Consider the following 25,399-nt stretch of genomic DNA (forward strand, 5'->3'; position numbering starts at 1 on the left):
GAAAAAATTATAACCTGTAGAGATTTAAACTATAACACTGGTGTTTAAAAAATATAAGTGAATATGAGTGATGAAAAAGTAGACACTGCAGAAGGAAAGATTAGTGAAGTTGAAGAAGTAAAAACTATTCAAAATGAAATACAGAGAGCAAAAGTCATTTCAAAATTTGAAGAGCCTCCATGAGCTATGGGACAATTTCAAAATGCTCAAGATACGTGTGATTAAAGCCCTGAAAGAGAAGAGAGAGGGAGGCGACAGAAAAATATATCTGAAGAAATAAGGGTAAGAAAACCTTTCCAAACTGAGGTCTATGAACATAGATCCAAGTAGTTCAATGAATACTAAATATAAGAACAAAAACCATACCAAGGCACATCACAGCAAAATTGTTCAAAATTAGTGGTGAAGAGGATACCTTTAATAAGGATCTTCTTGTCTGGTGCCATCAAGGCAACTATGTCTCATAGTGACTCTCTGAATAACAAATCTGAACATTGCCCTATCCTGTGCCATCTCATCATCCCTGATGCAAAAAAGTTGGAAAATGTGGGACAAAAGTTAAAAACAAACAAACAAAAACAGCCAAGAATTAATGGTCCGATAGAGACCGCTGGAATTCCCGAGACTATGCTGCTTCCTACCTTTTCAAACCTGGAACAAATCTCACCCCTGTGGCTCAACTTTTACTCAAACAATAGACAAACTTATAAGGTAAACAATAACACCAGTAAGGAAATCCTTAGAACTATCAATCATACCATGTCAAAAGGGTAGTATTTTGACCTGTGATAAAACGTAGAAGGCAGGAAAGTGCCGGATACAAAGAGGAATGAAAATCAGAACCACAGCGAGGAAGCAGGAAAAATTAAACTACATTTTAGGTAATGTAATTAGAATCATAAAATAAAGACCCCATCATTTTTTTTAAGAAACAATGTAAAAAAAGAAGAGCAAAAGCCACAAGTGTGAGGAGAAAAACCAAACCGAACCTCCAAACTCAAGTTAGAGTTTTATACCCAGAAAAACATCTTTGAATAACAAATGTGAACTAAATGTTGAGTTGTTTTAGTTTTTTTTTTTTAAATATAAATTCTGCAAGAAGTCATCAAGAGTAGACCTTCCCTCCCCTCCCCCCTCCAAAAAGTCAAAGGACATTCAGGTGTTAGGAAAATGATACCAACTGGACACCTGGATCTGTCTGGAGGGAGTACATACATAATGTATGATATCATTTCTATGAAGCTCTAGAAAACGCAAACTAACCTGACAGCAGATCAGTGGTTGCCTGGAGGTGGGACAGGAAGAAGAGACTACCGAGGCTCATGAGGCAGCTTTTGGGGGTGATGACTCTGTTCATTATTTTGACTCTAGCAGCGGATTCACAGAGACACAACGTATGCCAAATCATATCAAGCTGTGCTTTTGAAATGTGTAAAGTTCAACGTATGTCAATTATAGCACAATAAAGCTGTTAGAAAGAATAATGTCCTGTAAAACTGCCACAAGTTCTTTTCAGAAGGGGGAAGAATACATTTCACAAGCAGATTATCTCCCGGGCCGTTTATGGCACACTTTTGGCGCCCATTTTATGTGCTCATCAGAGCTATCAGCCACAGGGGGCTCATAATGAGGAGCTCGCCCACCCACCCTCACAGGGCTGTGGGGCGGGCCAGATGAGAGGATGGTGAGAGCCCTGGGTCGACAGCGCGAAAGCTACTGAGTGGGCTACCAGCTACCAGAGGAGCTCCAACCCCAACAGGAAATACCCAACGATGATTGTCTACATTTTTCTAGAACTTTTTCCAAAGGAATTTTCATTCTCCCCGCCCCATTTGTTTGACCCTTTTTCTTTTACATTACAGAATAACAGCCCTTCAATGCAGGGTATGTCTGGCATTTGTGAACTTGCAGGCAGCAAGTTCAACTTGAAAGGGCAAAATGTAGTTATTTTTCACATCACTGGTTGTGATCCCCTTGCCTCTGACAGCCCTGAGAGCATTTCCAGGAGGTGGCTGTTAACAGGGCGCCAATTTCAGTGATGTTTAGATGGACTCCTCCTGAGCAGCCTGCTGTCTTTTAAGTATCACTGTGCGGGGCTTTTCAAGACCTTTCTTATTAAAATAAGTCTATTGTGGAATGCTCTGTTGTCACTGCTAAGTGCTGTCTTCAGTCTTCAGCGGTTAGACTCTGTAGTACTTAGCCTTAATGAGGCCTCCACATCTGCCTCTTCTTCTCCTACCCCTCTTTGCTGGCTTCTCTTTCCCAACTCTTCTCCAGCTTATCACAACAGGTTTCTTGCTCAGCTTTTCTCCTCGTTTCTCTTTCCCTCCTAACTCATTTTATACAGAGCTGTCAGATAAATCTTTCAGAAACAATCAGCTTCCTTGTTCAAAAATGTCTTCAATTCTTTATTATTTGAGGAGTAAAGTCCCTCCATCCCACCCTGCCTTACTCTACACACTAGCTCATTTTCTCGTCTTCATTGCTTGCACTAGAACTGGATATTAACTATTTATTTTATGTGTTGTCGATTCGCTTGCGACTCACAGCAACGCTATGTACAACAGCTCTGAACTCTACCCTGTCCTGAGCCAACCTTATCGTCTCCGACACACCCACCCCTATTACCCCAGTTACTGAATCAATCTATCTCATCGAGGGTCTTCCTGTCTTGCGCTGTCCCTCCACCTTCCCAAGCATGACATCCCTCTCCAAGGACTGCTTCCTCTTTGCAACATACCCAAAGCAAGTCAGATGGGGCTTCAAAATCCTGGTCTCCAAGGAGCATCTTGGTTTCATCCATTCCCGGTTAAGCTTGTTTGTTCTCCTAGCAGTCCACGGTATATTTGACACTTGTCACCAGCACCATAGCTCAAAGGCATCAATTCTCCTTCTATCACCTCCAGTCATTTGTCCAGCTCTCTGATGCATAGCAAGTAATTGCAGAGACCATGGCCTGTATCAGGAGCACCCTAGTCTTCAGACTGACATCATTGCTCTTCATTACCCTGACAGGAACCTTCCCAATGCAATTCGTCTTTTGATTTCCTGGCTGCTGATATGGAGCCAAGCAAGCTGTAGCTATTAACAATCTCTTCACCTTCTAGCATGATGCTGCCTGTTGGCCCAGCAGTGAGAATCTTTGTCTTCTTGATGTTGAGCTTCAATCCATATTGAAGAAAACAGTTCTTGACTGTCTGCAGCAAGTGCCACAGGTCCATATATGTGTATATATCTCAACATCAAGGGAACATAAATTCTTACAACTGGAGGAATAGGCTACATTATGATAGTGGAGAAAAGACTCTAATTGTCAATTATTTCTTCTTACTTGTATCTATAGTTAACACCCTTGAAACCTAAACAACCAAGAAATCCAGAGATTTGTGGCTCCAGAAAAATCTGCTGCCAGGCAGCTCTCTAAAGTGCTAAAGAGCAACAATGCCAGTTGAAAGTCCAAGGTGTACCTGATCCAAGCCTTGGGCTTTGCAGTTACTCGCTGTGCATCTGAAAATTGAACAATGAATAAAGGCAACAGAAAAAGAATTGATGTCTTTGAGCTGTGTTGGATGAGAGTACTGAGCATCTCCCAGAGTGCCAAAAGAACAAATCTGTTCTGGAGAAGGTACAACCAGGGTGATCCTTACAAGCAAAGATGATGAGGTTTCGGCCCACATGCTGTGGGCGTGTTGTTAGGAGGGCATCAGCCTTAGGGGAAAATAGACATCATGCTGGGAAAGGAGGAGTGTCAGAGAAAGAGGAAGATTCTGAACAAGATGGACTGTTACAGAGACTGTAACAATGGGCTAGAGTATCAGAGATGGCAAGGGTGGTGGAGGGTGAGGCGAGGTTCAAATCTGTTGTTCATAGGGTTGCTATGAATTGTAATCAACTCGATGGTACCTAACAGCATCAGCAGCACCACACACACACACACACACACACACACACACTTGTTGCTGTTAGGTGCTGTTGAGTCAGGAACCGACTCACTGATGACCCTCCGGTGGGTTTTCAGAATTTGTAAACATAGGAGGAAGTGGCCCACCTTTAGAAATCTGTGTTTTTTGGTTTAAAAAGCACAACTCCTTAAAGCCATAGGTCACCAGAAACTGTATCTCCAGAATGCAATCTCCTTGATGTCAGGAAGCCTGTCTTAATGTTTGCTGTATGCTAATAAGTCCTCCATTCTGCTCAGTAGTCAAGAAACATCTGATAATCCACTGACTTCTAGAAATTTTTTTTTAAGAATCTACTTTGTTTCAGGTTATGTACTAGTGTGACACAGCCCTTGCCTTTGGGGAGGTCATACTCTAATAGGGAAGAAAAAAAAACATATAAAGGGACAGTCCTAGGGGACCTGAAAAGACAGGGTGATTATGGGCACAGTCTAAAGGTGATTAATTTTATAAAACATAACGATTTACTATTCATGAATGAATGTATGAAACACAATGTGAATGAAGAATAGTGTGAAACACAATGTAAATGAACTTCGTATGCAAACCAGCATAAAATAAAAGGAAAAAAGGAGACATTCCCAGTATGGTGTAACAAATGACATGTTAGGAGGAAACAGAGACGAGTGGAAGTAGCCAGACCAGCTTGGAGCAGAGTGGGGAGAGAAGTCGGAGAAAATTTCCCAGAAGAGACTGTATTTGAGCTGCAGCATCAAACTGTAAAGAGATTGGGCTGGGACAGATGCAGGTGATAGTAATAATTCCAGTGAGAGGAAAAGGCATGAAAACTCCATGGCACATTCTGGGAACCTTTTTTTTCTTTTTTCTTTTGCAATTACTTGCTATACATCGGAAAGCTGGACAATGACTGAGGATGATAAAATGAGAATTGATGCCCTTGAGCTGTGGTGCTGGAGGAGAGTATTGAATATACCATGGACTGCTAAGAGAACAAACAGGTTCATCCTGGAGAGGGTGAAATGAGGCTGTTCTTTGGAGGCAAGGATTCTGAAGCTTCGTCTGAACTACTTTGACATGTTGCAAGGAGGGACCAGTCCTTGGAGAGGGATGTCATGCTTGGGAAGGTGGAGGGACAGCGCAAGAGAGGAAGCCCCTCAATGAGAAGGATCGATTCAGTGACTGGGGTAATGGGGGTAGGTGTATCAGAGACAATAAGATTGGCACAGGATAGAGCAGGGGTTAGGTCGCTATGAGTAGCAGGCAACTTGATGGCACATAACAACAATGACAACAATACTGTTTTGCACACCGGATCTTTCACATTCTGGGAACTTGAATGTGTGTGGTTGGGACAGTGTGAGGATTGGGAGATGACACTGGGATGCTGGAGGAGAGCAGGTGACCAGGGCCTTTGGCTGCCACATGTAAGGAGTGTGCCGTTATCCCAGACAACTGGGAGACATTGTAAAGCTTTAAAGGAAAAGAAGCAGGGTGGCAGCATTTTGTCTGAAGACTAAAGGGTTAACATGATGCCTATACACTAGTGGTCACAGATGCAAATATACAGACTCTTGAGCTCTTTCTGTTGTGCCCCATGGATACAAACCTCACAACTAATCACTTACCAGACAGATAAAGGGCTTTGTCCACCATATACTCCTCAGCGAAGCGAATGTGGCAAAAGTTCTTTTTGCTCTTCCGAATAGCAATGATCTCGCCACACTGTTCGAATACTTCCATGATGATCTGCTCGGTCCCATTTTCAGGCAAGCCGCCCACAAACACAGTTTTGCATCCTGGCGGTCTTTCTCGGGTTGCAGGAGGTGGAAGATCTAAATACAAGGGCAGAAAGCATTTAAAATGAATTTTTTGCCCTCCTGGGGATAGACCTCTTAGAAAGCTACCATTTCCTTGCCGCGCCCATCAGCTTTTGCTGAAGAACGCCAGGATGCGCGGCCTCCAAGCTGCTTATTCCCGCTCCTGGGCAAGCTGGTTGCATGAACCTAAACAACTCCAAGCTGACTGGTTTGTTGATGAAGCTATCTAGAGGATAGAGACCCAAGCCTATCTGTCTGTCCTATCCAGAGTTCTTTCCTTCTATTCTTTACTTCTGTTGTGATAGCCCACTGTGTTCAAGTTTCAGTTCTTTTTAATCAGATGAAAGTGGCAGGGGGAGGGCAAAAGCCACTCACAGGTGAAACTCTTTCAGGAGTTCTCAGAACTAGGGTCTCTGAGAGAGGGGTCGGTCTGCTTTGGATTGTGTTTATAAGTCAACTCTGTGCGCCCATGATGAGGTAAATATTTACAGCTTCCAGAATGTTGTGGTTACGACCATAGTCAGCCAGAGTCCAAAGCTTTCCTGTTTTTGATGTCAGTGAACCCTTCTTCAAACGCCCTGCTGAATAGGTGAGGTCCAGCATTTAGAAGGAAGTATGAAAGAAAGCAGGACAAATACACTCATTTGGGAAATCATTAACTAAAGTGAGATAAATTTGGCCATAGAGAGTCATTAAAAGCGTACTTAATGAGATGATTCTCTCTCTGCTTTCTACTCACTCATTTGATACATAAAGCCTGTCATATCTGGCAGCTCCTTGTTGCTATTTATATGTATCAAAGCATTTTCCCAGTTCATAGCCCAACAAAGCAATGCATGATGGTCATGGGTTTTTCGAGTGTTGGTTTTGTATCTGCAAGGATTTATTTTGTGTAATCCGTTCTTTTCATTCAGCTCTTAACAACCAGCGATTACTAGCTTACATGCAAAAGAAATGAGTCTCATTTGGAGATTAAGCCAAAGCCCACACCTGACACTTCTCCTAGCTGGCAAGCAGTTGATTTGGGAGTTTCCTGAAGAATCAGAATCTCTAGCTTCCTCAATTTTACTGCTATCTGTCATCTCAAGGAGCATGGGTGGCATTGTGGATTAAACTTTTGGATGCTAACCAAAAGATTTGTCGTTTGAACCCATCAGCTGCTTTATGGGAGAATGATGAGGCCGTTTCCTTCCAAAAGAGTCACAGCTTTGGGGACCCTCAGGGGTAGCTCTTTATGTCCTATAGGGTGGGCAAGAGTCAGGATTGATTCCATGGCAGTGGGTGGGCCCCTTTTATCAGTGTGGTTCAGAATAATCTCAAGGTTCCCCCCCCCTTCTATCATTAGTCAAGAAAAGGGTAGTGGGAAACAGGAACTTACACATTTTCTACTAGTTTTTAAAATGTTTGCAATTTCTAATAAAAGAAATGTTTGCAATCTCAAGAGTTCACTTTATTGCATTTTTGTGCCTTATGAAAGGTGTGGTGAAAAAAGAGAAGATAATCTAGGGAGTAAGAATCTGAAATATCTTAAGTCATGGTCATGGAAGAGGTTGTAGTTTTTAGCCAAAAAGAGAAAGATGAAGTCTAGAATTCACCCAAAACTTAAGCTCCTGAACTTTTAAGATCTGGGAAAGATTCTAGTCATGACAGCAATTCTCAGCTCTGATGGCAAATCAGAATCAACAATGTTTAGGACACACCTTGTTGTTATATGCCACTGAGTTGCTTGTGACTCATAGCAACCCTCTGTACAACAGTCCTGAAACTGGCTCTATCCTGTGCCAATCTTACTGGCTCTAACACACCTATTCCCATTACCCCAGTCACTGAATCAATCCATCTCTTCGAGGGTCCTCCTCTCCTGTGCAGTCCCTCCACTCTCCCCAGCATGATGTCCCTCTCCAAGGACTGGTCCCCCCCTTGCAACATGTCCAAAGTATGTCAGACGAAGCTTCAGAATCCTTGCCTCCAAGGAGCAGGCTGGCTTCATCCCTCCCTAGGATGAACCTGTTTGTTCTCCTGGCAGTCCATGCCATATTCAACACTCCCTAGAGAGTCTAATTTAATTAGTCAAGGTGCAGCCTGGGCATTAGTTTTATTGTTTAAAAGCTCCTCCGATAATTCTAACGTGTAACTAGAGTTGATAACCATTGATTTAGTCTACAGCTCTCATGTTACAGAGGGGAAAACCTAAGCTCAGTGAGAGCAAGTGAGCTGTTCAAGATCACCACATTAGATACAAAGGAAAGGAGCACAAACTTGGAACAGACAGATGTGGATTTAATCTTAACTATTTGTTAATATTTTTTTTGTTTTATTTTGCTCTGTTCGTCAGAACAGAGCAAAGGAACACTGCATGGTTCAAAATTGGGAAGGGCGTACGCCAGGGATGCATCCTATCTCCATATTCAATCTGTATGCAGAACACATCACCCAGGACACTGGGCTCTATGAGGAGAAATGTGGGGTCAGGATTGGTGGACGATTTATCAACAATCTGCGTTATGCGGATGACACAACCCTGCTTGCTGAAACTGAGGAGGACCTGAAGCGCCTGCTGCAGAGTGTCAAGGACTGCAGCCTACAATATGGATTGAGGCTCAATGTCAAGAAGACAAAGATTCTCACCACTGGACCAATCGGCAGCATCAGGATGGATGGTGAAGAGAATGAGATTGTACACAGCTTTAGTTTGCTTGGCTCCATAGTCAACAGTCTTGGCACCAGTGCCAGGAAATTAAAAGGCGCATTGCCATGGGAAAGTCTGCTGTTAGGGACCTCTCCAAAGTGCTGAAGAGCAGTGGTGTCTCTCTGGAGACTAAGGTGCGCCTCATACAGGCCACAGTCTTCGCAATCACCTGTTATGCATCAGAGAGTTGGACAATGACCAAGGAAGATAGAAGGAGAACTGATGCCTTTGAGCTGTGGTGCTGGAGAAGAGTACTGAGAATTCCATGGACTGCTAGGAAAACAAATAGATTTGTCCTGGAGAGGGTTAAACCGGGTGGCTCCTTGGAGGCAAGGATTCTGAGGCTCCGTCTAACTTACTTTGGACATGTAGTGAGGAGAGACCGGTCCTTGGAGAGGGACATCATGCTTGGGAGGGTGGAGGGACGGCGCAGGAGAGGAAGGCCCTCTATGAGGTGGATTGATTCAGTGACTGGGCTAATTGGGATGGGAGTGTCAGAGACAGTGCGATTGGCACAGGACAGAGCGGAGTTTAGGGCTGTTGTACATAGGGTCGCTATGAGTCACAGGCGACTCGACGGCACATAACAACAACAACATTTGTTAATATGGCTTGGGGAAGGTACAGAACCTCTGTGGACTTCATTTTTCTCATTTGTGATTTACCACCTTGAAGGGTTCTTGTAAAGATACTTTCTCTATTGTTTGTAAACTTTCACTAAAATTAATAAAAAAAATCTTTAAAAAGGACAACAATAACAACAAAAAATACTTTATCTATTGTCTATATTGCATATAATGTAGTGCCTGGTAATTTACAGGTTCCCAAAATAAACAGTAGTCATTATATTGCTATAATTATTTGCAATTACATAAGTCAAGCTTCCCAATTCACAACCTGGGACTTTCTAAAATCTTACCACAAGACATTGGCAAAAAATAAGGCTCGAGGAATATCATATGATATAGTTCAACTAACAGACACAGCCCTGGACATGCCCACTAATTTTTTGCTAGAAAATTCATAAGACAGCTACTTGGCCAACTGACTAGAAGAGATCCACATTTGTTCCCTTTTCCAAGAAAAGAATGTTGAAAATAAGAAACAAATAATTAATATCACGTGCAAGCAAAATATTGTTGGAGGTCATCCCAAAACAGCTACAACAGTACATTGACAGAACTGCTACAAGTTCAAGCTTGGTGTAGAAAAGGCCACGGTACCTGGGATATCATTGCTGATGTCATATGAATCCTGGTGAAAGTAGAGAATACCAGAAGAATATCTATTTGTGTTTTACTGACAAAAGCTTTTTTTTTTTTACTGGCTGTGTGGATCATAACAAATTATGACTAACATTGAGAAGAATGGGAATCCCATAACGTTTAAAGTCAGGAAAGGTATGCCTCAGATTTTGATCCTTTCTCCATACCTACTCAATCTGTATGCTGAGCAAATAAATTGTGAAGCTGGACTTTATGAAAAAGAATGTGGCATGAGGATTAAAGGAAGACTCATCAAAAACCTGTTATGCAGATGACACGATCTTGCATGCTGAAAAGTGAGGAAGACTTGAAACGGTTGCTGCAGAAGATCAAAGATGATAGCCTTCAATATGGACTGCATTTCAACATCAAGAAGACCAAGGTCCTCACCACTAGACCAACAGGCAACATCATGATAGATGGAGAAAAGGCTGAAGTTGTCAATGATGTAATCTGACTTGGATCCACAATCAACACGCTTGGTACCAACAGTTCGGAGATGTATTCCACTAGGCAAGTCTGCTGTCAGTGACCTCTCCGAATTACTGAGGAGCAATAATGTCAGTCTGAAGACTAACATGCACTGATTCAAGTCATGGTCTTTTCAAGCACTTGCTATGTATGTGAAAGCTGGACAATAAGGATGACTGAAGAAATGATGCCTTTGAACTGTGAAGCTGGAAAGGAGTGCTGACTATCCTATGGACTGCCAAAAGAACAAATAGATGTGTCCTGGAGAAAGGGCATGCAGAAAGCTCCTTGGAGGCAAGGATGACAAGGCTTCATCTCAGATACTTTGTGTATGTTGCTAGACAGAGCTAGTCCTTGGAAAGGACATCATGCTTGGGAAGGTGGAGGGACAGTGAAAGAGGCAAGGAAGGCCCACACAAGATGGATTAACACAGTGCCTGCAGCAAGGGGTTATGGTGTGTGAAAGATTGTGAGGATGGCTCAGAATAGGACAAGGTTTAGATCTGTTGTTCACAGGGTCACTATGGGTCATACTTGACTCGATAGCACCTAACAACCACCACCACCTCAAGTCCAGAGTGAAGTGACCTTCTCAATGCTAAGACCAACCATCCTAATGCACAGCTCCTTGCCTTACTCAGCTCTTTCTTTAGGCAAAGTTGGTGCTGAGAAGGATAGAGGAATCTACAGCTATGAGGACATATGGTGGGGACCACAGAACACAACCTTACCACTGATTCTCAAGTTTATTCACATACTTAGAGCTGTGTTTTCCAACCAAAGGCTTTAGGAGAAAATGTGGTTTTAGAATCAGCCTTACGAAGTTTTCTGTTTAAGACATTTCTGTGGTAAAGGATTCATTTGTGAAGTAGAGAATTACTTTTGAAATATTTTCTGCATTTGCATAGTTGTGTCTACCTTTAGGCCTATTGAGGGATTCAAAGGAACGCGCAGTGACTACTTACAGCAGGGTGACAATAAAAATGCAAAAGCTCCTTTCTCAGACCATATTTGTGGAATCTTAAATTTTGGTGATGAAGTCATCATCCTACTTAGATGCTGTGATTCTTCTGCAGTGACGTCCTCTGAGGAAAGGGGTCTAACGCCCACTATGAGTGGTGCCAAGAATGCTGAGGATTTATTCATGTACCTCCTGTCTGACAGCATTTGCTGGGATTTAGGTGTGTGCAACCATGCAAAGCTGCACTAGCCTCCTTAATAGACAGGACCTATCCTTTAATTAACAGCCCAGAACACTTTATTGTCTAGGACTGATTTTCTAATCTCACCAAAATATGTTGATCTAGGCACAGAAATGATAACCCCATTAGGAAAGCAAATTCAAAGCCTGCCTATCAGTCAAGTAATGTGCAAAGCTCTAGGACTACCCGGTAACCAGTCAAGATGGAGATGAGAACCTCCATGTAAATAAATAGACTCAAGATAGCTGGGAGTATAAAGCACTCTAATCTCTGGTTATGGAAAAGGAGGAGCGTCTGTTGATTCTAATTACCTCCAAGTACCCACTCTGGGGAGCTGTGTTGGGGCAGTCAGAAATAGGATCAGAGTCATTACTGATGTTTGACATGTGAGGCAAGGAGAAGCACAGAAGACCTAGAAATCACATGCATCTTGTTTTTCAAAAGGAGCATCACAGATCTTTCAGTTCATTTGCTATAATTTACATACTATCAAGTCTTTGGGTTGATTTTAATAGACTGCCAAGAGTGAAGGCTCCCTAACACCAACAGGGATCAGATTTTTTATTTTAAATAAAAATTTTTATTTTAATTGTGATTTTAACAAAAGTTTACAGAAAAGTTGTCTTTTCATTAGTTCATTATTGCACATTTCCCCCCTTCGTCCCTTCCTTGTCCCCCAGTTCACGCTTTAAAAAATATTCATTCATTGTTGCACAATTACCTCCCCCTTCATTTCCCCAGTACTCTTTGCAATGTATCTCTTATTCTTAAACAGTTCTTTCCTTCATCTGTTGCAATGCAATGTTTACTTTCTATCCACTCTTATCCTAGTCTCCTCCCAACATCCCCACAGGACAGCCCTGCTTTATAACAGTGGTGTTTTGCAGTATTTGTCCTTTTGTGATGGAGATACTTCACTCAGCATAATATCCTCCAGGGTCACCTGTGTTGTGTAATGGTTTATGAGTTTACTGTTTTTCAGTGCTGTGTAGCATTCCATTGTATGGAATATATTCTAGTTTTCCTATCCCTTCGTTTGTTGATGGGCACTTGGGCTGCTTCCATCTCTTTGCTACTGTAAATAATGCAGCAATAAACATGGGTGTGTATATATATATTTGGATAGTGGTTCTGGTTTCTTTAGGGTGAATTTCCAGTAGTGGAATTTCTAGATCCAATGTTATTTCTAACTTTTTGAGAAAGTGTCAAACCACCTTCCATAGAGGTTTCAAAAATATAAAACGCATCATAAATTTGCATGTCATCTTTGCAAAAGGGCCATGCTAATCTTCTCTGTATTATTCCAAATCTGGTACATCTTTATTAACACTAAATTTCACCCATTTTCTCCAATTCTTTTTCTACAACACAGCCCATCCCTGGGAACCAAAACGGGGTCTGCCTGCTTTGTGAATTAGGCAGTAACTGTGGATAAGGAATTAGGCAGCTAACTTAAAGGTTGGTGGTTTGAATCCACTAGTCACTCCATGGGAGAAAAAGGAGGCAGTCTACTTTCAGATTTATGGAACTGGAAATCCTTTGTGGTTTTGGGCTTTTTTTGTGATGATAAAATGAAACATCATCTACTCTTTGTGTCTGAGCATGTAGGAGAGCTTTTAGGAGTCTGAAAAAGACCTCCCCCCCCACCCCTTGATTTTGCAATGACAAAACAGAAACATCCAATTTTGGCTTGTTCTATAAAGAACACTAGAGAAAGTACGTAGCTTGAGCATTCATAAAACTAAGTGTGGGGCTGCTAAGTGACAGGCTGTCAGTTTGAGCAACCCAGGAGGCTTCAAAATTACCTCAGAAACCCTATGGGGCAGTTCTACTCTGTCTATGAGCTAGGTTTGGGTTTTGATATTCATCACTTATTGCTATTTCACAATACAGTAAAAAATGTAGCCTCTCCATACAGAAGGTCTAGCAAGGAAGTAAAAAACCTGGGCCAAACTGATTTCTCTTGAAGTGCTTTCTTTGGAGATAGTGTTACCCTCTACTTTCACCACCAACTGAGGTGCAAATTGGGAAGTTAGTCATTTTTTTTATTAATTAGGAAATAAATACCCTGGTAGAAAAAAACTGTAATTTTGTTTCAGAGAACTTTCTTTTGCTAAATCTCCAATTCCTGAGTCAGAGATGTTGCTTCTAGGACAATAACTTGCTGCTCTGACTCATAGGGACTGTGTATGTACCATAGGACAGATTCTGTCTGACCCTGGGCCATCCTTCAATCTCTGCTATGCTTAAGCTCACTTGAAAAACCACCTTGAGAAAAGACTTGATGCACTGGACAGATGAGTTGTGTTGAGGCATCATGGATATTATCCAGGAAGAAAGCAAAAAGTCATTCCAAACACAGGGGAGAAAGGAAAGACCAAAATGGTTGTCAAACAGACTCTGGGACTTGCATTAGAACAGAAAGAGGTCAAAACAAGGGCGGGGGGAGGTAATGCTGACATAAGAGAGATGAATAAAATATTTCAAAGGGCTGCTCGAGAAGACAAAGCAAAGTATTACAAAAAATGTGCAAAGATCTGGAGTTAGAAAACAAAAAAGGAAGAAGACACTTGGCATTTCTCAAGCTGAAGGAACTGAAAAACAAACTGCTCAAGTTGCAATAGTGAAAGATTCCATGGGAAAAATCTTTAATGGTACAGGAAGCATCAAAAGAAGATTAGTGGTATACACAGAATCACTGTAGCAAAAAGAATTGCTCACCAAAATTTAATGGCATCACTTTTTTTTCGGTCTTCCTGATTTATTGTCCACCTTTCTCATGCATCTTTGGCATCAGTTCCTTTCTCTCTCTCCCACCTGATACTTCATCCAAATTAGTGCCACACGTGCATGCCACCCTGAAGTGTTCCTGTGGTTTCCTTTCCCCGCGAGTGTGGAGCTGAACTCCAGAGGTCAGAAGCCTTCCATTGGTTTGCTTCACGTGCTTCAGTCCATCATTCAGCTAGGTTCCACTGTGTCCTGACCGCAACCCCATCTCAAGGATGTCAGTTTAAACACTAAGTTGTGCCTTTTCAGTTGCTTGCCATCAAATTTTGGTGTTGATGAAGAATGCTGAGTGTGTCACAGACTTCTACAAGAACAAATAAATCTGTCGGGGAGGAAGGACAGCCTGCATGTTCTTTGGAAGTGAGGATGGCTAGACTTTGCCTCATGTACCTTGGACATAACGTCACACTTGGTGAGTGTCGGTGAAAAACAATTAGACCCACAATGCGATGGATTGATACAGTGGTTGCAACAACGGGCCCAGACACAGCACCGACTGTGAGGAAGCTGCGGGACAGGGATGCGTTTCGTCTTGTTGGAGACAGTGTCACTGTGAACTGGAACCAACCTGACGGTACCAAAACACAATATCCTTTTTTAAAAAAAGTCTTTATTATTTTGTGTGTGTGCCATCAAATCGGGTCTGACTGGTACAGGAGGTTGTCCCTCCTTCTCCAGAAGAGCATCTGGTTGATTCCAAGCGTATACCTCTGGGATTGCAGTGCAGCTTCTTGCCAATAGGCCACCAGAGCTCTCCAACAATATACTTTCTTTTCTTTTTTTCCCCTTTGTTGTTATTAACGATATACTTTCTAATAAAGCTGACCTTGAAGTAGACTGGCTGGGTTGCAGAAAGAGACCATGAAAACCCTTGAATCGCAGGACATGATTAACTGAGAGGAACTTCAGAGATCAGTGAGTGCCAAGAGAAACTACCTGAGATAGACAGGATAAGTACTGGAGTTTATAATCAAAGCCTAACCAGACAAGGTTGGTGGGCACTGAGCACTGGCCAGGTATCAGCCAAAGAATGCCCTTGTCCCCCTTGCCTTACCCTACTCTTCCTATTTCACCTTCACAAAGTGAAGTATTTGGGGTTGCTAACAAGATAGGACAAAGCATTCCAGAACGGCACACTTTTCAGTACAGAACTAAAGGAGGCTTCTCTGTGCCCTCCCTATCCAATTAAGCCAGACACACTTAACAAAATCCAAGCTCTGAAAAGGAAACAGAACACCAGTTTACCTTCAGCTGTGTCAGGAATGTTATTTATTTATTTTTTAAATTCAATTCCAAAGCCAGGTTTCTTCCCAGAAGCCACCACTCTTCTGGTACTAATTGCGCCGCCGTCAGCATTCTTAACACAAAGACGAAAAACTAAAGCATAGTGCCTTGGAGGCAGAATGTTTCCCTCTTATTCTCCGACCCTTACAACTCAGAGCTTGGAAGGCACAGCTGCAGGTAATGGGAGAGAAAATGTAGGTGAGAGATACCTGTCTGTTTCTTTTACTGGCAACTATCAAAAAGTAGAGCCTCTTTAAGAACTTATTTCTACATTCATTTAAAAGACCACTCGGTGGTGTGGCCTGTGTGTTCAGGACATCTATGGTATTCTTTGGAAATGCAGAACTAAACATCCTGTAAAGTCATCTATCATTTCCAAGCTAGACATTCGATATGGTGAGCCATCCTGCTAGCTTAGGCTTGATGGAGACAATGAAAGCCTACTGCAGACAGATGATGTGAGAAATGAATGATTACATCAGCAGGATTTACCCTTTTAAGAAGCAGGAGGTTTTAATATGGGAAATGCCTGACTTCATGGCTTTGGACGTGAAAACGGTAGTGCTGGGAATGCACAGCTTTCTCTAACCCAGAAGCCCACACGCTAGAGAAGAGTGGAGCAGATCCACTGCTCATTTGTAGAGGCAATGGCACTAAGATTAAGAGATGAGGATATGATGCTGTTGCTGTTATGTGTCGTCGAATCAACTGTGACTCACAGCAACTCTATAAACAACAGATCTGAATCCTGTCCTATCTGGTGTCGTCCTCACCTATGTGACATACTTGCATCCACTGCTACATTTACGGTGTCAATGCATCTTGTGGAGGGTCTTCTGCCCCTAATTCACCCAGATGTTAAACACAAATCTGTGACATGTCCACTCAAGCTGGCAAGTAGGCCCTCCAACCAAATTCCCTGCCTTCAAGTAGATTCTGACTCACAGCAACCCCCCCCAATTTGGTTTCTGAGGCTGTAACTCTTAAGAGGAAAAGACTGTCTCTCTTTCTCCCTCAGAGAAACTAGTAGATTCGAACCACTCACCTTTTGGTTAGCAGTGTGACACTTTATTGTTCATAGAGACATACAGAAATAGCACAAGGTAAGAGATTAAATATTTGTGTGAAATCACATGGCAAAGTTTTGTATTTACCTTGATAAAAGGTAGGCTCATCTGATCCATGGCCTGAATGCTTGAATGTGTCCCTTAACAAGCAGCTCTGATCTCTTGGCAGTACGTTAGTGTCTCCTGTAGGTCTGACACCGAGAACCACTCTGGTTGTTAAATGTGGCAGAGCTGACTTTTAAACCCATAGTGACAGAGTGAAATTGCCCCGCTGAATTTTTATGTTTTAATCTTAATGCAAGCAGATTGCCAAACCTCTCTCTCATGGGAGCTGCTGAGTAAGCTCAAACTGCCCACCTTTTGGTTACCAGCTGAGCGTTTCATCATCATGCCACCAGGGTTCAGTACCAGTGGAGTAGGAGGGGGGAAATGCTTTCATGAGGCTTGGGTCATGTATAGAAGTCTATTTTTTTATCATTTAAAGTAAATAGAAACCCCAACAGAGCCAGAAAATGTTCGAGTCAATTATTATTGCGGCTACATTTTAACTGAGCTATGGCCACCATATATTTCTAGATGTTTTTAAGAGTGCCTAAGGAGAAGCCTATTTATTACTGACAAGACAGATTCCCTAGATCATTTCCACATGAACTGCACTGACAGGGTGGCTGCATGTAACGAGACTCAGTCTTAAAATTTCTCTTTGTCCTCACGGTCAGTTATCGCACAGTGATGACACGCACATCGCAGCGCACTGCAGTCATTCCAGGGATCTGTGACTAGCTGGAAGCAGTGCAAGAGTCTCAGCACTGACTGTACAGTTCCGTGGGCCTCGGGCAGGCTCAGAGCACACTCCAAGTCGGCCACCAGCAGCATGTGGGCCAGTTTTGAAAAGGAGAGACTGCAAATGCCTGTGCATTATGCTGAGCAGTTTGTGTTGTGTGCGTCCTTCTGGACCCACGCACTTGAACGCCTTCCCAGACGGCAGCAGAAACATGTTTTCTCATCTGCGCGGCAACAGTGCACAAAATCTACTGATGTGCGTGTGAAATTCAGTCTTGCCTAGTGAGAAAACATTTCTTTCCCTTCTTTTTTGCGAGGTGGAGTTTCTGGACATGCATCTACAAACCCCTTGAGTATTCTCTGGAAAGGGAAGAGAGCTTTCTTAGACACCAAAATGTTGTGACATGTGGAAAGAAAGAACAAAAAACCAAAACCCCAAAATAAAAAGCCCAACAAAACAGCAAAGCAGTACATTACTTGGATTCGGAGGAAAGAGCGTGCAGCTTTTACAGTGTATGATCTCCTTTGCTACCGGCATATCTGGCGGAATTGGTGGAGGTACTATTCCCAAACCAGGCATCATTGGAGTTATGGGTGGAATTCCAGTCATCATTCCAAGAGCAGGATCAAAGTCTAAAATATGAGAGGAGAGAACAATAAATAACACAAGGCAAAGTCAATGTAGTGAAGGCAGAATGGAATTTGAAAAATCTCAAACAATAACCCTTTGTAAGGTTATTGCTGCTGTTATGTGCCAATGATTTGGAACAGACCCAGAGCTGACTCTTCAGTGGGTTTGCAGAGGCAGTAAACAGGATGGGAGGAAACTGCCCATCTTTCTCCAGAGGAGCCATTGGTGGATTTGAATCATGTGCCTTTGGGTTGGCAGCGCTATTATGTCAGAAATCATGACACTTAGCATGTCCCAGTGTTAAATGTTGTTTTTATGTGCTGCCGTGTTGACTACGACTTACAGTGACCCTGTGAATAACGGTTCTGAACCTTGCCCTATCCTGAGCCAACCTCATTGTCTCTGATACACCTGACCCCATGGCCACATTCATGGTTAGTCCATCTCATCCAGGGTCTTCCTCTCCCGTGCTGACCCTTTACTCTTCTAAGCATGATGTTAATATTTTTATTAATATTAAATGTTATATTATTGTGCATTTTCCTTTTGGGATGCTGCTCTCTGTTTTGTGTGACCAAGCGTTTATTTAAACCCTTGTATCTCTTTTTCATATCCTTTTTTTTTCTTTTTTGGGGATGTACTTTTATTTCTGAGCTTTTTTCTAAGACCTTTATAATATGATCATGTTTTGTCTGTTGGGTTAACCTTGTACTAGCTTTCAACATTCTCTGATCCACTCAGACAAGGGTCCAACTCTTTGTAATAATACAGCATTAAACAGTACATAGTTGTTGACGTAAGTCTTAGTCTTACCCTTTGCTGACCTGGAAGAACCTTCTTACCCCTGCATTTCCTTATCATCAAAATACGGTTCATACAGCTGTCTGGCCAATGGACTGGAAGAGGTCCATATTTGTTCCCACTTCCAAGAAAGATGATCCAACAGAATGTGGAAACCATTGAACAATATCTTTAATGTCACATTCAACCAAAATACTGCTGAAGATCATTAAAAACTGGCTAAAACAGTACATATATAGGGAACTGCCAGAAGTTCAAGCAGGACTTAGAAGAGGCCTTGGTGTCAGGGATATCAGTAATGATGTCAGATAGATTCTGGCTGAAAGCAGAGAATACCAGAAGAATGTATATTTGTGCTTTATTGCCTATGTAAAGGCATTTGACTGTGTGGATCATAACAAGTTATAGCTAACATTGAGAAGAATGAGAATCCCAGAGCACTTAATTGTGCTCATGTGAAACCTATACCTATACCAAGAAGCTGATGTGCAAACAAAGCAAGGGAACACTATGTGTTAACACGAAGAAGGGAGTGCATCAGGGTTGTAATCTCTTTCCATACCTATTGAATATGTATACTGAGCAAATTATTTGAGGTGAACTCTGAAGTGAGACATCAATAACCTGCATTATACAGATGACACAATCTTGCCTGCTCAAAGTCAGGAGGACATGGAGCACTTGTAGAAGATCAAAGAATACAGCCTTCAATATGGATTGCATCTCAATGTCAAGAAAACAGATTCTTACCACTGGATTGATAGGCAACATTATGATGGATGGAGAGGAGACTGAAACTGTCAACAGGTTCATCTTACTTGAATCCACAATTAACACCATTGGTACCAACAGTCAGGAAATTAGGAGATGTACTGCACTGGGAAAAACTTGAGTTAGGGATTTCTCCAAATAATTCAGGAGCAATGATGTCAGTTTGAGGACTAAGGTTCATCTGATTTAGACCATAGTCTTTCCAACCACTTGCTATGCATCTAAGAGCTGGAGAATGAATAAGGATGACAGAAGAAGAATTGATGCCTTTGACCTGTGGTGTTGGAGAAGAGCGCTAAATATCTCATGGACTGCCAGAAGAACAAATATGTCTTGAAGAAGGTGCAGCCAGAGTGCTTTATGGAGGCAAAGATGATGCAGATTAAAATTTTGGCATAAAACTTTGGCATGTTGCTAGGAGAGAGTTCCTTGGAGAAGACATAAAGCTCAGAAAGGTAGAGGGTCGACCAAGGAGAGGAAGACTGACATGGGGACTGCTGCAATGGGCTGTAATGTGTCAGGAAGTGTAAGATGGCACAGGACAGAACAGCGTTCAGATCTGTTGTTAATAGGGCTGCTCTGGGTTGGACTCAACTTGATGGCACCTGATAACAACAACAACAACCTCACAGGAAGTTGCGAGGACTAAACAAAATGATGACTGTTAGGTGCTCAGCACAGTACATAGCACAAAAATGCTCAATAAATAACAACTCACCTTTGTTCAGGCTGTTCTCCTTGTCTGACTCTCTCCACGTTCTCCCCATGTTCCAAGGCCTGGCTTAAGTCCTCCTCCTTGAAGAAGCTTTTCCAGATAATTCTAGTTCTTTCTTAATTCTTATGTCTCAAGGCTTGTGTCCTATTGGCAAGGATGTTTTCTTTTGTGCCACCCTCCGACCATTTTATTTTGAGATGCCTCTAAAATGTGTAGGGAGTCTCCTAAATTTTTCTGTAGGGTTTCTACATATATACATAATTTGATTCACTGAAAATTAGCATCAGTACCACTCTGGCGGTAAACTCTCACAGGATACCATGAGAGAAACACCCTAGCAGGTAGTTAAAGTAGTTTATTTACTAAGTTACCCTCCTGAAGCCAGGATTTTGGGAGGACCACATAGACATGAATCCTGAAGTTTCTGAGGACATCTAGTCTATCCTTGGTGTGTGTGTGTGCCTGTATTAGGGAGATTGTTGGGCAGGTAGATTACAGAATACCCTGAAGGGGGAAATGGATACTGGGGCCCATGTAGGTTCTGCTTAGGACTGGGGCTTCTCACACAGAGAACACTGCAAGCTTTGACGGTTCTCATGCACTGGAAAGAAATAGGACATTTTAAAGCAACCAGAATCCATGGAGGGTCTGGTCTGGATGTCGGCAACTTCCTTAATGACATTGCCTGTCCACCTACACTTAGGTACTGGAGGTGGACTTAGAAAATACTAAGATAGGTATCCCAAAGCAAAAGGAGCTCTGGTGGTGCAGTCCGTAATGCTGACTGATCCACTTAAGTCCACCAGCCACTCGATGACAGAAAGACGCACAGTCTATTCCATTAAGACTGATAGCCTCCGAAACTTCACTGCAGAGCTAGCCTAAGAAATCTAGAACATTCCTGTCCTATCTCCTGCTCTCATACTGAGCTACCAAGACAGTAGGAACGTTTGGAGAGGAAAACTATTCTTCTAAGACACATTTTCATGTTTCTGAAAGCATATGCATTTTAGCTCTTCATGTGTCACCCCCCAACATGCACGTGTGTACATGTACACACAAATACACATACACAAAATCTCTCCCTCCTTGTGGCTCTCTGCTCCTCTAGTATGTATGTAACCCTGAGGGTAGTTTCTTTTTCTAAAATGTCTATTTTATATTTGTTTGCATACAAAATTCGTACACATTGTGTTTCATTCATATACATTGTGTTTCACACATTTGAGGAGTTTCTTAATATATCTGTGCTTCAATATCCCTGTAAAAAAAACACAAAACACCAAAAAAAAAACCCAACAAAAAACAACAAACCAATGCCGAACTCATTGTTGTCAAGGTGGAAGTGACATAAAGCTGACCCTCTAGTGGATTTTTGGAGGCTGTAAATCACACAAGAGGAGACTACCCATTTTTCTTTTAAGGAGCTCCTGGTGGATTCGAACTTCCAAAGAGCATGTCCTTTGGGTCAGTAGTGCAACTCCCTACAGACTATTCTACTAGAGCTCCTCTCAATGTCTGTTGTTATCAGATGCCATCAAGCACTACTCGTAGTGACCCTCTGAACAATAGATCTGAACCCTGTCCTACTCTCTGCCATCTCCATCATCTCTGACACACTAGAGCCCATTGTGGCAGCCACTGTGTCAATCCACATTCTTGAAGGTCTTCTCTGACTCTTCACCTTCTCTTTGCAAGGAACAACATGCGCAAAGTATGTGAGATGAAGCTTCACCACCCTTGCCTCCTAGGAGCACTTTGGCTGCACTTTTTGTTATTTTGGCAGCCTATGGGATATTCAGTGCTCTTTTCCAAAATCACAACTCAGTGTCCCCGTAGGTAACCCAGAATTGAACCCACTGCCATTGAGTTGAAGCTGACTCCTAGCAACCCTACAAGCGGAGGGACAAATAATGACATTTAGCTCAAAGGATGAAAAGACAGAACAGATAGGTAAGCTTTCTCCCTTCTGTTCAAAACATGCAGACACACAATTCCCTGAGCCAGGCATTCATTCTCACATTCCACAAACATTTGTTATAATCCTGCTATATGCCAGGCTCTGTGCAGGTAAGGGGTGTAGGATTTCCTTTTCCACCTAGGAGAACTTAAAGCTCCTGACAGTCTGTCATCCTACATTGCTGAATTGAAGCACTGTGGTCAAGAATGCTCTTTATGACTGGAAAATTCGATTTCTTATGCAAATGGTTTTAGAGTTGTGAACATCATCTCACCCATTTGCAAACTGTTAATTTTTGTTAGGAAAGTCTCAGATTAACTTGTGTGCCAACTTAACCATCATATGCATTTCCCACCCCCTACTGAAATGTTTGTCATCCTTCTATTGTTCTGCAGGCTTCCTTATTGTTATTCATACAGCTCTGTCACTCACAAGGCTACCTCACCACAGATTACAGAAACATCAGTTCAGTTCTGCCACGTCAATAGAGACAGAAGTGCCTGTTTCCGTGTACTGTCTAGTAATACATGGAGACAAACAGAAAACAAATATACAGGATAAATATAACTCCTGACTGATGTGCTCACAACTCTACTGTTTTGGTATGATTACATTCATATTTTATGAATTTAATTTAAAAGCAAATATGTTCATGGCATATGGCTAAAGCCAGAGTAGATAAACTCCCCTTCTTCCTTGCATTCAATATGCCAAGAGTACCATAGGCCCAGCGGGGCTTTCCAGGGGTCTGGGTGTTTGAGACATTTCACAAAGGCTCCATCACAATGATCATTTCTCTTGTTTATCTTCTGCTTTCTCAAGCGCCAAGCTGGGAGTGGATTTCCAGTGCCAACTAAGAAAGGCACCCTTTTGAATCTTAGGCTTTAATGTAAGTATTGCAAACCAGAAAAGCCAAATCCGTTGCCATGGAGTTGATTCCAATTCAGAGTGACCCTGAACCTGAAACGTCAAATTAACCCAACAACTTATAGCACATTGGGCATAGAATATCATGGAAATTCTCTTCCCTTTCCAGGCCCCTGATCTGGATTGAGGAGTACTGCCAACAAATATATGCTGTTGTTACCTCTTAGAAATCATATTAAAGGAATGGGTTACTAGTAATTTCTTCAATTCACACTGAGAAAGAATCAAACAAATAAAATCACTTAAAAATGTGAGATCAAATGGACAACAGGAACTCAAGAGATTAGATAGGAACCTTAGGGAGCAGTGAGTCAAAGGTAATGAGGACGAGTAACCCAGCAAAGGAGGGGGAGGGGGAGAATGGCAGCAGCCCAACTAGAAGACTGTAATCAATGTCACTGTACATGCAGCTACTCCTGGGTTGGTGTATGCTTTGCTGTTTCCGCAAAAAAATCCAACAAAATAAATGAAATTTAAGGGTGTGTGTGTTTTGTTTTTACTATCTCATCCAGCATCCTTCCCATCTATATGACTATTTAACTAAGATTTTGGTGCCAGGCCCTATATTAGCTGTTAGAGTTAAAGGAACGGATAAGACAAAATCTATAATCTCATTCCAATAGACCTGTGAAGGAGGTACTATTTTTTTTTAATTTTAATTTTTATTCTTTTTTAGGAGTTACACTTATGAATGCTTCATTTATTAAAGAAACTGGGCCTCAGAAAGGTTCTGTTATTTGCCCAAGAATATACAGCCAGTAAGTAGCAGACCTAGGATTCAAATGTAGGTTGGCATAACACTCTTATTACACTAATTCTCAGTGTAAGAGGACCAACTCAATGCTTCCACACACATCTTATCCCCCCCCCCCAGTTTGGTAGACTAAAGTTGAGTATCAATTATCTTCCCATTAACTTTGTTGCTGTTAAGTGCAATCAAGTTGCTAACGATTCATAGCGACCCTATGTATAACAGTTCAGAAATCTGCTCTATCCTGTGTCAACTTTATTGTTTCTGACACACCTACCCCCATTACCCCAGTCACCGAGCCAATCCATCTCATCAAAGGTCTTCGTCAACTATGCTGTCCCTCCAACCCTCCAAAGCATGATGCCCCTTTCCAAGGACTGGTCCCTCCTTGCAATATGCCCATAGTATGTCAGATGGAGCTTCAGAATCCTTGCTTCCAAGGAGCAGTTTGACTTCAACTTCTCTAGGTTGAAACTGTTCTCTTGGCGGTCCATGGTATATTCAATACTCTTCTCCAGCACCACAACTCAAAGGCATAATTCTCCTTCTATCCTCCCTAGTAACAATGACGACGACCAAGAGAGAGCTACGTTGGCCTAGTGGAAGGAAGCTGTGCTACCAAGCCGAAGATGGATGATTGTCATCTGTGGCCCTCGGCCAGATTCAAATTGTCTTCCTGTCAAACATTCTTCTAGGTGGTATAGCACTGGTCTGTGCGTTGCTGTACAGAGGTAACTCGTGGTTGCTATGATGCTGAAGCCTGTGACACTGATGTGCCAATCGTGGTAATGGGTACCCATGGTGGACAGTGTTGGCTGGAGCTTCCCGACTAAATCAAGCCTGGAAGCAGGAGCGGCATCCACTTCCAAAATGGCTTGCCTCTGGAAACTCTATGTACGAACAGTGCTCAGGCTGTTAGTTCATAGGGTCGCTATGAGTCGTCTACGACTCGACAGCATTAAACAACACAACAACAATCATCCCTAGTTATTGTCCAGCTTTCTGATGCATAGCAAGTAATTGTGAAGAGTATAGCCTAGATCAGGTGAACCTTAGTCTCCAGATTGAACATTGCTCTTCAGTCCTCTGGCGAGGTCCCTGAAATATTTTCCCAATGCAATTCATCTTTTGATTTCCTGGCTGCTGATACCAAGATTGTTGATTGTGGAGCCATGGAGGCTGAAGCTGTTCACAATAGTGAAGGTCTATTCTCCCCATCTTGATGAGTTCTCTGTCACTGCTTTGACAAGAGAATATGGCAGAAGGGTTGGTGTGTGAATTTTCAAGGCCAGGCCATAAGAGAGAGGCAGTATCTAGTTCTTGTTTCTGGGAACATGTGTGTTGAAAGTTTTACGTCACTTTTTTATGGAGTTCAATAACTACACTGAAGAAACCATGCAAAGAGCACTTTAGAGTAGGTGGTAAAGGAGGTGGGGGACTCAGGTAAGCTCTGTCCTCTATCTCTGCAAGTGTGCCAGGCAAGTGAGTGCTGTCATCTCAAATTTTCCAGAATAGCTTGTCCCAGTGGAGCCATCCCAGCTGACATCATGTTAAGTCT

General features: G+C 42.3%; 1 protein-coding gene across 1 annotated transcript in view; it reads right to left on the reverse strand.

Annotated features, from left to right (window-relative positions):
• ENOX2 (ecto-NOX disulfide-thiol exchanger 2) overlaps positions 1–25,399 on the reverse strand; it is a 210,546-nt gene that overhangs the window by 58,076 nt on the left and 127,071 nt on the right. The window contains exons 3-4 of the mRNA XM_006881795.1: positions 17,763–17,918; positions 5,546–5,752 (exon numbers count right to left, since the gene is read on the reverse strand). Coding sequence (XP_006881857.1) covers positions 5,546–5,752; positions 17,763–17,918 — 363 coding nt within the window. The remainder of the gene's footprint in view (positions 1–5,545; positions 5,753–17,762; positions 17,919–25,399) is intronic.

Source organism: Elephantulus edwardii, unplaced genomic scaffold (genome assembly GCF_000299155.1).
Source record: "Elephantulus edwardii isolate Elephantulus edwardi_28Jun2011 unplaced genomic scaffold, EleEdw1.0 scaffold00016, whole genome shotgun sequence".
In the NCBI taxonomy this organism is placed as follows: domain Eukaryota; kingdom Metazoa; phylum Chordata; class Mammalia; order Macroscelidea; family Macroscelididae; genus Elephantulus; species Elephantulus edwardii.